The sequence below is a fragment of the Leptodactylus fuscus genome, chromosome 1, assembly GCF_031893055.1.
Source record: "Leptodactylus fuscus isolate aLepFus1 chromosome 1, aLepFus1.hap2, whole genome shotgun sequence".
Taxonomy (NCBI): Eukaryota; Metazoa; Chordata; class Amphibia; order Anura; family Leptodactylidae; genus Leptodactylus; species Leptodactylus fuscus.
This window is the reverse complement of record NC_134265.1, coordinates 108977006-108989216: the sequence shown is the minus strand read 5'-3', so window position 1 is coordinate 108989216 and position 12211 is coordinate 108977006. Positions and strand designations below refer to the sequence as shown.

Sequence of the window (12211 nt, the reverse complement as noted above, 5' to 3'; positions counted from 1 at the left end):
TTCCGCCGTATTAGTTAGAAAAAACAGGGTTTGAAAGATAGGATCCCTTTAAATTATAGGACTTGGCCAGTCATGTGAATATTGTAGAAATTGTGTAACTCTCTATTGGACTGTGCCGTTTATGTGATCACTTCTTTCGAGCAGGTATTTACAGATGGCGCCAGGATTACACCAAATAAAAATACCTGCATATACAGAATCTTACCGGGTTGAGACACTTCCGTGTATACAGACAGGGATGGTACAGAGTATAAAACTTTTTAATGGCTTCTGTGATGCAAATTGATAAATACAATGAAATTTCATAACCACTGAATTGCAGATGTATCTTATTAGGCAGAAAAATCATCGCTTTAGACGATGAATAACAATAAGAAATTTTAAAATTTTCCTTGGCAATAGCCATTAGCTATTTTAAATATATTCTATATTTATACAGATAATTTAATGTAAATTAACATTTTAATTTGCAGTCAATAAAAATGATACACATACTAGCATGCAAAAATGTGGAATCCATAAGAATTTTTTTTTTTTCTTCTAAATAGAGGAGTCTGAAATGAAATATGTATTGTCAGATGTTTATGTCTATAGTTAGCTATAGTTCAATAGCTATTGCTGCTTCAAATTACTGACTGTAAGGCCTTCTTTCCAATGTATGCAGATGCAGTACTCAAAATAATTCCAAGCATCATCTTTTACATAACTATTATTTTGTCCAATAGTCCTCTTCCATTTAAGAATACAATGACAACTGAGTGCTACCATTCCCTATGTCCAACGATGTGAAGCGCTAAGAAAAATTGCTATAGGTCTGATCTTTTAGGGGAATTACAATACAAATATATAAGAAACACAACAGAAGACATGTCAAATTTCATAATGCTGCAACGCAATCTAAAAGTCTTTGTTAAAGAAACTGATCATTGATAGACTACCTGGCACAAAGCTTTGCAAATCTCAAACATATGTTATTTTGTGGGATGAGCAGCATTGTAAGGTGCAGGATAAACACCCTACAGAACAGCATAAACCCTGGCAAGCGTTAGAGGTTATGGACTGAAGTTGCATAATATATGCAAATGGAGAATTAATTTTCGGAATGTAAGATTGTAATTATACAAACTTACACAAATGGATTAAAAAAATTGTCTAGATTGAAATTTCTTCATGGTCCCAAATTTTTTTGCATGCTAATATATTTGACCATTTGCTGTTCAACAGAAGGCACATCATTGACCTCTATCAAAGGTCTCTAAAAGCACACATACGTATACCCAGATCTCTGTAATAACTATGCAATAATGGGTCTTTAAGAATGTTCATTTCATGTAATCTTTCCCAAGACTGAGAGAAGTCATCCGGACCCTCTCCACAACCCCCTTCAGATGATACACTGGGGTAGCCAGGGTGTGTCATTAGTTCGATACTGATGCTGGAGTGAGAGGTTGGACTGTGTAGTGAGCTTTGTTCTGTTAGGCACTTGTGAAGAGACTGAATGCTGTATTCCAGGGCACGCTGAATATTCTTTATTGTCATGTTCTCCCCCATGGTACCCAGCCCAATGTATGCATCAGGCCATCTATACAAAACACAATGAAAAAGATTACCAAATATTTTCTTGCCTAAGATAGAACAGAACAGTTACTCATATACTGTACGATATCTGAAACTAAATTATAAAAAGGTTGAGGTGGGGCAAGTCCATACATAGCAGGAGATATAGAAACGGCATTACATTTTCTCTCCAAAATGTACACTCAAGTTAAGAGCTCAGGGCCACTTTAATTGAAGTACAAATGGCCCTATGGTACTCCTCTGAACTGAAGAGTCCAATGCTATGGGTGCCATCCCACCAATCCAGGCAACAGGTCCCAATATTTACTTTATCTGCGTCCTTAGATCCATGCACCACTATTGTATTCAACTTTATCTGTGTCCTATTGGCTTTGTGTTCCACCATACAAGCTTCACAGATGCTGTCTGCAACTGGGAGTCTCACACATATTGCAAGCTGACAGGGATCCCGACCAGATAGAGCCCCAAAGAGCTGGGTGAGTGACATTCCCACCTAAATAAAGGTAATCCCTAGCTAACCCTGCCTGTACATCTATCCCTGTCTCACAGTCACATAGTTCACAGTCTCACATGAACCGGATATTAAATCCACTGTTGGTATAAATTGGAGGTTACCTGAATTAGCCAGCCAATTACTTTTTCCGATTTTTTTTTCGATGCCTCCATTCTCGTAGTTCCTGTCCCACCTCCCCTGCGCAGTTATTGGTGCAAAAAAAGCGCCAGGAAAGGTGGGAGGGGAATCAAATTTTTAGTGATTTGCCACCTGATGTTCAACTCGAATCGAACATCTTGAACAGCCTGATATCCGATCGAACATGTACTCGATCGAACGCTGTTCGCTCATCTCTAATTATCAGTCATTGATTCCATCTGAAAATTCATGGGATCACTCTTATACTGGGTCATTCCATCCTGTTAGGAATTATATCCCATTCTGTCCTTTCCAAAAGTCACAATCTCACTCCCTGTATGATGAAACTACATGGATTGTGCCATACAAGGCTCTCTACAGGGTGGCCATAAACTTGTCTCTGGAGAGCTGCTTTAAATATACCAGAAACAACAATACTGTATATCTCTCTTGTTGTCTGCTATAAAGTATGAAGTCTGGTGCCACAAATCGTTCATTCGCTGATGGTAAATGAGCATCCTGAAAATGGGGAGAAACTCAAACACATAGTAGCATATGTAAGGAAATTGTATGATTGATACCTTGATCAAACTTTACTTAACTAAAACCAGTAAACACTCACATTCCCTTCCATTCTCAGTGCATGGACAGATTGGAATAGAATTCCATAACTAAAGGTAAGGTGATATTAGGTTAATTCTTACCGAATCCCATGGCTTTTAAAGATTTCCACACTGTTTAAAGAATCTTCCTCCACACCTCTGTAAAACTCCATTAGTTCCTCCTTGATCCAGGTACATCTGTGCAGTCCTATTTCTATGGGAACACGCGTGTATGGAATACCATGCTCACTTAACACTTGTGCAAACTCTTCTCGAATTTCTGTTTAAAAAAACAACACAATTTTCTCACAAAGGACAGTCATCACCAAACAAATCATGAGAATGGGATTCCTAAACCCCCTTCATCTTCACTGCAGAGCCACATTAAAGAGGACTGTCCTGGGATTTTAATTTAACTTCCTTTCTCCGGAAACTGGGGTTTCCAAGTTAGTTCTAACTCCCTAGGTCCAGATTGCATAAATCCCCAGGGGAAGCAAATGAGATCTCCTGAGACAACTCCTTTTAAAGGAGGAGTCTAAATCCAAGCCAATGCATGAAGACAGCTGGGCACTGTTCTTGGCAGTACAGTGAGATGCCAGGGAGAGCTTGGGACCTTTGTTTTAATAATCAGTGGGGGTCTTAGGGGGCGTTCACACTACCGTCGGTGTCCGACATGTAGTGTCCGCTCCTAGTGTCCGCTCAAAATCTGTCACGGACACTAGGAGCGGACACTAGATGTGTCCGTGACACCTGTCATTCACTTGAATGGGCATCGGGTGCGTTCTTTTGCACTCCGTGCCCGTCCTTTCCTGTCCGCAAGAGAAGATGTCCGACTTCTCAAGCGGACAGAAGAACCCTGCATGCAGTGATCAGAGATTTATCACCTATAGATAGGTGATACACCAGGCATTAGGGCCATAGCAAGGCCCGTCTATCTTGTCATGGCCTGTATGCAAAACATTACATTGTACTGATCTGTAAACATGTTTATTACCAAAAAACAAAACAAAACACAATCTTACTTGGCAAGACATGAACATGCTGATGCCCATCCATGTGTTGAGGGTTCTGTCCAGTCAACTCACGAAATCGCTTGACCTGGGCACTCAATTCTTGCTGAACCTGACAATTAGATGGGCAGTAGTTTGGCAATTATGGCTGTAATGTGCAATTAAAGGGGTTTTCCCCATAAACAGAACCAGATTTAAGTTTGTAGATAATATATTTGCAATAATGTTTACCTTTTATCAGTTTGGTAAAGATTTAAGTATATTTCTAAAAATTTTAATGGTGACAGCCTTGTCTTGATCTGTTGCCAATGGCTACAACAATGTATTCATGGTCTGATGCATTGACAATTGAACAAGACAAAGACTGTCACCACTAAGAGAAAATATTTACAACTCTGACGAATTTTTCAATTATTTAGATTAGCAAAAACATTCCAATCCTATTAGTCTATATATTAAATATTGTTATGTTTGAGGGAAAACCCCTTTAATGGAAAGTGCTGGATTACTGTACAGCCAAGACCCCCACAAATCTGATTCCCTGGGAAAGCGCTACCCCGGTGTTGTTTACATGCCCGGAAGCAGCAGTGCTCACTTGTAAGATTTGTAGTGTTGAGTTTTTTGGTATTGCAGCGCTACCCCATAAGCTTCATTGGGACAGTGGTGCCGCACCAAAACCCACTGCTAGCCTTGCTGTTCAAGGCTAACATGTAAACAATACTGGGAGATGCACTGTACCTGAACAGGGAAGACATCAATATTAGAACCTGGATAACCCCTTTAACTAGTCACATGGGGTGAGGAGCATCTTCATATAGTTATGCAGTCATCAAGTCATATCCAGTGAGGTCGGCAGTTAGGTAGGGTATCAGGCTGAGACAGGACAATTATACTGCACAGGGGGAGCAAAACATCAGTGGTGGTCTGACACTTGTGCAAGTGCTGTGATCCCTTCACTGTTTACTAGGGATAAATCATCAATACAAAAAGAACTGGAATAACCCTTTAAGGATCATAATGGGGCCAAACATTAACAGACTTAAAGGGAAATATCAGAGAGAAGGTTGAAACATACAGCTATAGCAATACATAAAATGTAGATCAAACCCCTCCCATAAAAAAACTAAACAAAACCACACACTATCCTCTAGTTTACTTAATATGTATTCAGTGGTAAACAATATAAACACAGTTACATAATTCATATTGCAGCACAGAAATTGCTTCAGGCAAGAGCTAAGAGTGACTTGTTTTGTGGCAGGATTCATGTCACACTAACATCAGAGCCATGTGCAGGCATGATTTTATGTCCATATTAGCACTAGTAGCATGAAATAAAAGCTACGACTTCCATATTATGATCAAACATCATCTGCATGTATAGTAATCTCTGAAAAGAAAAGTTCTAGATCTTCTATATCCAGCTATTAGTGTTGAACCAGGTACACGAAGGAAAAACAAAAAGCAAAAACCACACACACGCACACATACACCTCTTTCCTCTACCTATCGTAATGTAAATACATCTATTAATAAGCTACAAAATAAATCTATTGTATACTGCATCTAATCGTTGACTCACCTCTGACATGTTGAGCAGTCCTTGAGCCAGTGCTTTGCGGATACCCATTTTTCCAAGAAAAACTCCTCGAGCATTGACAAGAGTGGAGTTTTGACGCAGTTCGTTACATACTGGTATTCCCTCTGACAGATTAGCATGCAAACCAATTGGGATATTATACCTATAGAAAAAAGAGGGTCATTTTATGAGCTCTACAAAGGGGTACGGCACATTTGCCACATTTTACAATCTAATCGCTACTCCAAATTAGTAGCACACCCTCACCATATCAAAGATTCTTAGATTCTGATAGGACCTCTCTAAAGCTGGGTTCGAACGGGGTTTTTTGGGCTGGATTTTGACACAGAATCTGCGTCACAATTCGGTTCAAAAAATGCCTCCAATTGAATTCAATGGGTTCCTTTTTCAGCGAGCGGTTTGTTCCAGCTCGTGGAAAAAAGAAGCGACATGCCCTTTCTTCAGATGGAATCCACGGCTGAATCAGCCACAGACGTCCGCGGCGCAACACTCCCTCCCGACTAGGCCCATTCATTTTGGCCTAACCCGGAGGGAAAGGCCGCGACTGGATGCTGGTGCACTGTATGCACTGCACCAGCATCCAGTTTCAGCTAGCCGTTTCTTGGACCGGATGCTATGCTCAACTACCATTTTCTTGTTTCTGTTCAGTCATATGCATATATTCATGCATCCATCCCTGATGCACATGACTTACTATGTGTGACATGCGTAGGCCGTATGTATCAATCTCACTATTTCTTACTGTATGCAGTGTCATCTTTTCTATCAGTGGATTTATTCTCCCTGTTTTCCTCTGCAGGACATTTATCCCAATATACCTGACCTGTTATGAATTATATTGGTAATATCTTCAATAAAATTATATACTGAACCACAAAGTTGTTTGATATTCGGAGAAATTGACATGTAGCAACAAAGGGGAATTTTGGATTGAGCAATAAACATGACAAAATTGTAAAATGTGTTTTACTTGTGAAACACATCCAGTTATGTCACTTTGAAAAAAAAAAAAGGTGTGCCGTTGTGAGCATGGTAAACATTTTGTGGAACGTACAAGTATAGTCACTGGTGATGTGAGGTGGCAGACGTGTGCAGAAAATAACCTGCATACGTGTACATGTAAACAGAAGATCATTAGCCGCCATGTGTTTGCTTTTTATCACATTCAGATAGCAGCTGTTTTCACTGTGAATATCTCACCTGTGTGCCAAATCTGCTGCACAAGCTGCGTTGCTGCCATTCACTAGAAGAGATACATTAGTAATGGCACCAGTGTTGAAGCATTCAACAATGCCAATGTCTCTGCGAGGACAGTAACCAAAGTCATCTCCGGTCACCACCAGCTTGATTCTGGTATTCACAGACATTGCCTGCAGCCCGGAGTAACTGTGAGAATCCAAACAAAAAAATAAAATAAAATAAAATAAAGAAAACATTCAAACATTTTATTCTTTTAACTACTGAGCCACATTCTTATATTATCTAGGTTCTGCCAAGGAAGGGGTAATGCAGTTTTACAGGGGTCCTACTGTGCAAAGCTAGAAACAGATGATTCCAGCCAATGTGTATTTTCTGAGTACTGTAACTCATTTCCTAGTGTGTGTGTGTGTGTGTACGCGTGCACAGACACCAGTATACATGCAAATAGCTTGCTGTGCAAAGAAGTTGACTTAAAGGGGCTTTCCATCTCAGGGTTTCACCCGCCCCTCTGTCTCCTCTCCTCTCCCCTCCACTTATTGATTTTCATCACAGACCAGCAGCATACTTGTAAATAAAACAGAGTTATCTCTAACAAAGGCTCAGTCCAATCCCTTATCACAGTTGAAACAACTTTGCAGAAAAAGAAGGGGAGAAACTAGGTGGTCAGAAACAAGTACTGAGTTAACAGACTGACCAGAGATGGTCTGCTGTGTGACATCACCTTGCGAGCCACCCCAAGTGTCACTGAATCTTGTGTGCCTGTTTCCCTCTACACGGTCCCTTGGTCTGGATGGGAGGCACATACACAGAAGCCACCAGGAGCTGGGGACAGTGTAGAATGAAGTAGGCACAACCAGGATTCTGCAGTGGTTGGGTTCAGTCAAAGGGTGACATTAGGGGAGCAGGGGAGCTGTCACTTACACCTTCCAGGATGAAAATCCCAGCAATGATGGCAAGAGAAGAAGCAGATACCGCCCTGAGACTAGTTAGGCCGCATTAGCACGCAGAGATCTAAGATTTCTAATAGAGATGAGCGAGTACTGTTCGGATCAGCCGATCCGAACAGCACGCACGCATTGAAATGAATGGACGTAGCCGGCACGCGAGGGGTTAAGCGGCCGGCCGGCGTCAAAGCGGAAGTACCAGGTGCTTCCATTCATTTCAATGCGTGCGTGCTGTTCGGATCGGCTGATCCGAACAGTGTTCGCTCATCTCTAAAGCTGCTGGTGACAAATTAGTGAGGAGAACCATTAGAAATGCCTTATCTTACTGCTAAACATGCTGGGGCCTGTAAGGAGGAAAATGCACATGACTGATTCTCTTTAATAAGTACAAGTGGGTTCCCACTCTGGCTATAGATGGCCATTCAGTAGTCAGGACTGCCCATCTATGACATTAATATGTCCTAATATGATTTCTTCTTAGAAGATTGATTAGGAAGCATTACAAAGTACAAGGCGGGTTACAGACTAGTATAATACATCATTTATATACGATGCTATTAGTTTGGGTCACTGTCAGGTCAGGTCAGAGTATACCTAATTGCTGGGCCATGGAAATAAACAGCAGATTATGAGTCATGACACAATAGGGCGGAGGTGACAAGAAGAAGCTTAATATGGCAAGTGAACAGTGGCTGTTGGGTTGAAAGACAATTTATTGCTACAGCTTGGAGGATGTGAAGCACTGTAATAGAAAAACATTGCTCAAACCCAATATAAACTGCACCCTGCACAGGACATCATTTAGAAAAAACAAAAGTTGACCACAGCTGTATATGTACTGCTCTTTGTTCCTATGGTTTCCAATACCTATATTCTAGTTGTTTGAGGAACATACATTGCAGACAATGGCAAGAACCAGAATGATTTTCCAAATATACAGATACAGGGTTGGAAAAATTGTTTGCATGCACTAGGTCACATGTATTTCCTCATCTGATATCTGATCACACTAGCAGATCTACAGTAGATTATGCATAGGCTGTGAAATGAGGATAAGTACTTGTTCTGAAATCTTCACTAAAATAGTACCACAGATACAATAAAAGCCATTGTGTGTGTGTGTGTACGTGTACATGTCACCTGTAGCAAATGTTACACATTACATAATAAACTTGTATGGTTATTACATAATAACCTTATATAGTTATTACATTTTAACCTTCCATAGTTATTGCATAGTAACCTTATATAGTTATTATTACATAGTAAACTTACAAAGTTATTACATAGTAACCTTATATTATTACATAACTTTATATAGTTATTATTACATAGTAACCTTATATTATTACATAGTAACCTTATATTATTACATAACTTTATATAGTTATTATTACATAGTAACCTTATATTATTACATAGTAACCTTATATTATTACATAACTTTATATAGTTATTATTACATAGTAACCTTATATTATTACATAACTTTATATAGTTATTATTACATAGTAACCTTATATTATTACATAGTAACCTTATATTATTACATAACTTTATATAGTTATTATTACATTTTAACCTTCCATAGTTATTGCATAGTAACCTTATACAGTCCTATGAAAAAGTTTGGGCACCCCTATTAATCTTAATCATTTTTAGTTCTAAATATTTTGGTGTTTGCAACAGCCATTTCAGTTTGATATATCTAATAACTGATGGACACAGTAATATTTCAGGATTGAAATGAGGTTTATTGTACTAACAGAAAATGCGCAATATGCATTAAACCAAAATTTGACCGGTGCAAAAGTATGGGCACCTCAACAGAAAAGTGACATTAATATTTAGTAGATCCTCCTTTTGCAAAGATAACAGCCTCTAGTCGCTTCCTGTAGCTTTTAATCAGTTCCTGGATCCTGGATAAAGGTATTTTGGACAAACAATTCAAGTTCAGTTAAGTTAGATGGTCGCCGAGCATGGACAGCCCGCTTCAAATCATCCCACAAATGTTCAATGATATTCAGGTCTGGGGACTGGGATGGCCATTCCAGAACATTGTAATTGTTCCTCTGCATGAATGCCTGAGGATTTGGAGCAGTGTTTTGGATCATTGTCTTGCTGAAATATCCATCCCCGGCGTAACTTCAACTTCGTCACTGATTCTTGAATATTATTCTCAAGAATCTGCTGATACTGAGTGGAATCCATGCGACCCTCAACTTTAACAAGATTCCCGACGCCGGCATTGGCCACACAGCCCCAAAGCATGATGGAACCTCCACCAAATTTTACAGTGGGTAGCAAGTGTTTTTCTTGGAATGCTGTTTCTTTTTGGACGCCATGCACAACGCCTTTTTTTATAACCAAACAACTCAATTTTTGTTTCCAAAATGAAGCTGCCTTGTCCAAATGTGCTTTTTCATACCTCAAGCAACTCTATTTGTGGCGTACGTGCAGAAACGGCTTCTTTCTCATCACTCTCCCATACAGCTTCTATTTGTGCAAAGTGCGCTGTATAGTTGACCGATGCACAGTGACACCATCTGCAGCAAGATGATGCTGCAGCTCTTTGGAGGTGGTCTGTGGATTGTCCTTGACTGTTCTCACCATTCTTCTTCTCTGCCTTTCTGATATTTTTCTTGGCCTGCCACTTCTGGGCTTAACAAGAACTGTCCCTGTGGTCTTCCATTTCCTTACTATGTTCCTCACAGTGGAAACTGACAGGTTAAATCTCTGAGACAACGTTTTGTATCCTTCCCCTGAACAACTATGTTGAACAATCTTTGTTTTCAGATCATTTGAGAGCGGGCTGTCCATGTTCGGCGACCATCAAACTTAACTGAACTTGAATTGTTTTGTAGAAAGAAATGGTCCAAAATACCTTCATCCAGGATCCAGGAACTGATTAAAAGCTACAGGAAGCGACTAGAGGCTGTTATCTCTGCAAAAGGAGGATCTACTAAATATTAATGTCACTTTTCTGTTGAGGTGCCCATATTTTTGCACCGGTCAAATTTTGGTTTAATGCATATTGCGCATTTTCTGTTAGTACAATAAACCTCATTTCAATCCTGAAATATTACTGTGTCCATCAGTTATTAGATATATCAAACTGAAATGGCTGTTGCAAACACCAAAATATTTAGAACTAAAAATGATTAAGATTAATAGGGGTGCCCAAACTTTTTCATAGGACTGTATAGTTATTATTACATAGTAACCTTATATTATTACATAACTTTATATAGTTATTATTACATAGTAACCTTATATTATTACATAGTAACCTTATACTATTACATACTAACCTTATATTATTACATAGTAACCTTATATTATTACATAGTAACCTTATATTATTACATAGTAACCTTATACTATTACATAGTAACCTTATACTATTACATAGTAACCTTATATTATTACATAGTAACCTTATATTATTACATAGTAACCTTATATTATTACATAGTAACCTTATATTATTACATAGTAACCTTATATTATTACATAGTAACCTTATATTATTACATAGTAACCTTATACTATTACATACTAACCTTATATTATTACATAGTAACCTTATATTATTACATAGTAACCTTATATTATTACATAGTAACCTTATACTATTACATAGTAACCTTATATTATTACATAGTAACCTTATACTATTACATACTAACCTTATATTATTACATAGTAACCTTATATTATTACATAGTAACCTTATATTATTACATAGTAACCTTGGTTGCTCCTACACACCAGTTGCTTAGTAGTATATAAAGACAGCTTCATGCATTTCCTATGGTAGGTGTGTAGTCACCTCTGTCACCCGTCAGCAGACTCTCAGTCACCCGGCAGCTGTGGGATTAATATAAGGTTCCCCATACTCTCCTATGTTTTCCATCCTCTTAGATATGAAGGGTGAAGGTTACTCGGGCACAACTTGCAGAATCACCCTGAGGCCAGCTACACTTGTCACCCCATATACTCCCGTCACTGCGGAGCCAAGGCAACCCGGCCAAGTGCGAGGCGAGCCAGAACTGCATATAAACTGCTACAGGTATATATGCAGCTAGCAGAGTAGCAGGCGGCCGGTGCTGCTGCAGGGATATAGCGGAGTGTATGGCGCAGGAGAGGAATGATAGCAGATACAGAATGGCTGGGATTAGGAGATAAACAGTGGATTAGGCCTCCCGGTACCCGCTGCTCTCGGCTCCTCACCTCCGGGACTCTACAGCGATCACGACACTCGCTCCGCTTCGCCCGAAGTCTTCATTTCCTCTGACAGGCCGGTACAGTCCCGTCCCTGTGTCACTGACGTCACCGAGGACCCTCCCCTTATTCCTGCCTGACAGACAGTGCAGCCTGGGCTCGGGTTACTGTCGGTGACTAGAGGGGTCTTGTTAGTCGCCAGTGTGGTAATGCGCCAGATTTACCACCGTGGCCCAAGCTGCATGATAACTCGGATGTATTTCCAGTTTCTATCCACATGCTCGTGTGCTTGGTGTCCTATGTCAGGCTGCTAGTAGTGATATTCACATATTACTTTTTATGGCCCCTTACACACCATTACAGGTCCATGTATGGCAAACCTCAGGACAGATCCTATACCTGTCTAGGAAATCAATGTGTTA

The 12211-nt window shown here is 39.7% G+C and overlaps 1 protein-coding gene across 1 annotated transcript; it reads right to left on the bottom strand.

Annotated features, from left to right (window-relative positions):
- Nucleotides 1–231: 231 nt before the first annotated feature.
- On the bottom strand, nucleotides 232–11874 carry YDJC (YdjC chitooligosaccharide deacetylase homolog). The gene is made up of 6 exons (XM_075262526.1): nucleotides 11799–11874; nucleotides 6622–6807; nucleotides 5404–5563; nucleotides 3834–3933; nucleotides 2914–3091; nucleotides 232–1582 (listed from the first exon to the last, which is right to left on the bottom strand). The coding sequence occupies exons 2-6, from the start codon at nucleotides 6786–6788 to the stop codon at nucleotides 1246–1248; spliced, it is 942 nt and encodes a 313-aa protein (XP_075118627.1). The 5' UTR covers nucleotides 6789–6807; nucleotides 11799–11874; the 3' UTR covers nucleotides 232–1245.
- Nucleotides 11875–12211: the final 337 nt, after the last annotated feature.

Bases quoted from the DNA above. Each gene is read 5' to 3' on its own strand.
- YDJC (XM_075262526.1), bottom strand. From the start codon at position 6,788: ATGTCTGTGAATACCAGAATCAAGCTGGTGGTGACCGGAGATGACTTT. The intron at 3,934-5,403 runs GTGAGTCAACGA...TCTAATTGTCAG, and splicing joins GACTGCTCAACATGTCAGAG to GTTCAGCAAGAATTGAGTGC. The intron at 3,092-3,833 runs GTAAGATTGTGT...TTTTTTAAACAG, and splicing joins GCATGTTCATGTCTTGCCAA to AAATTCGAGAAGAGTTTGCA.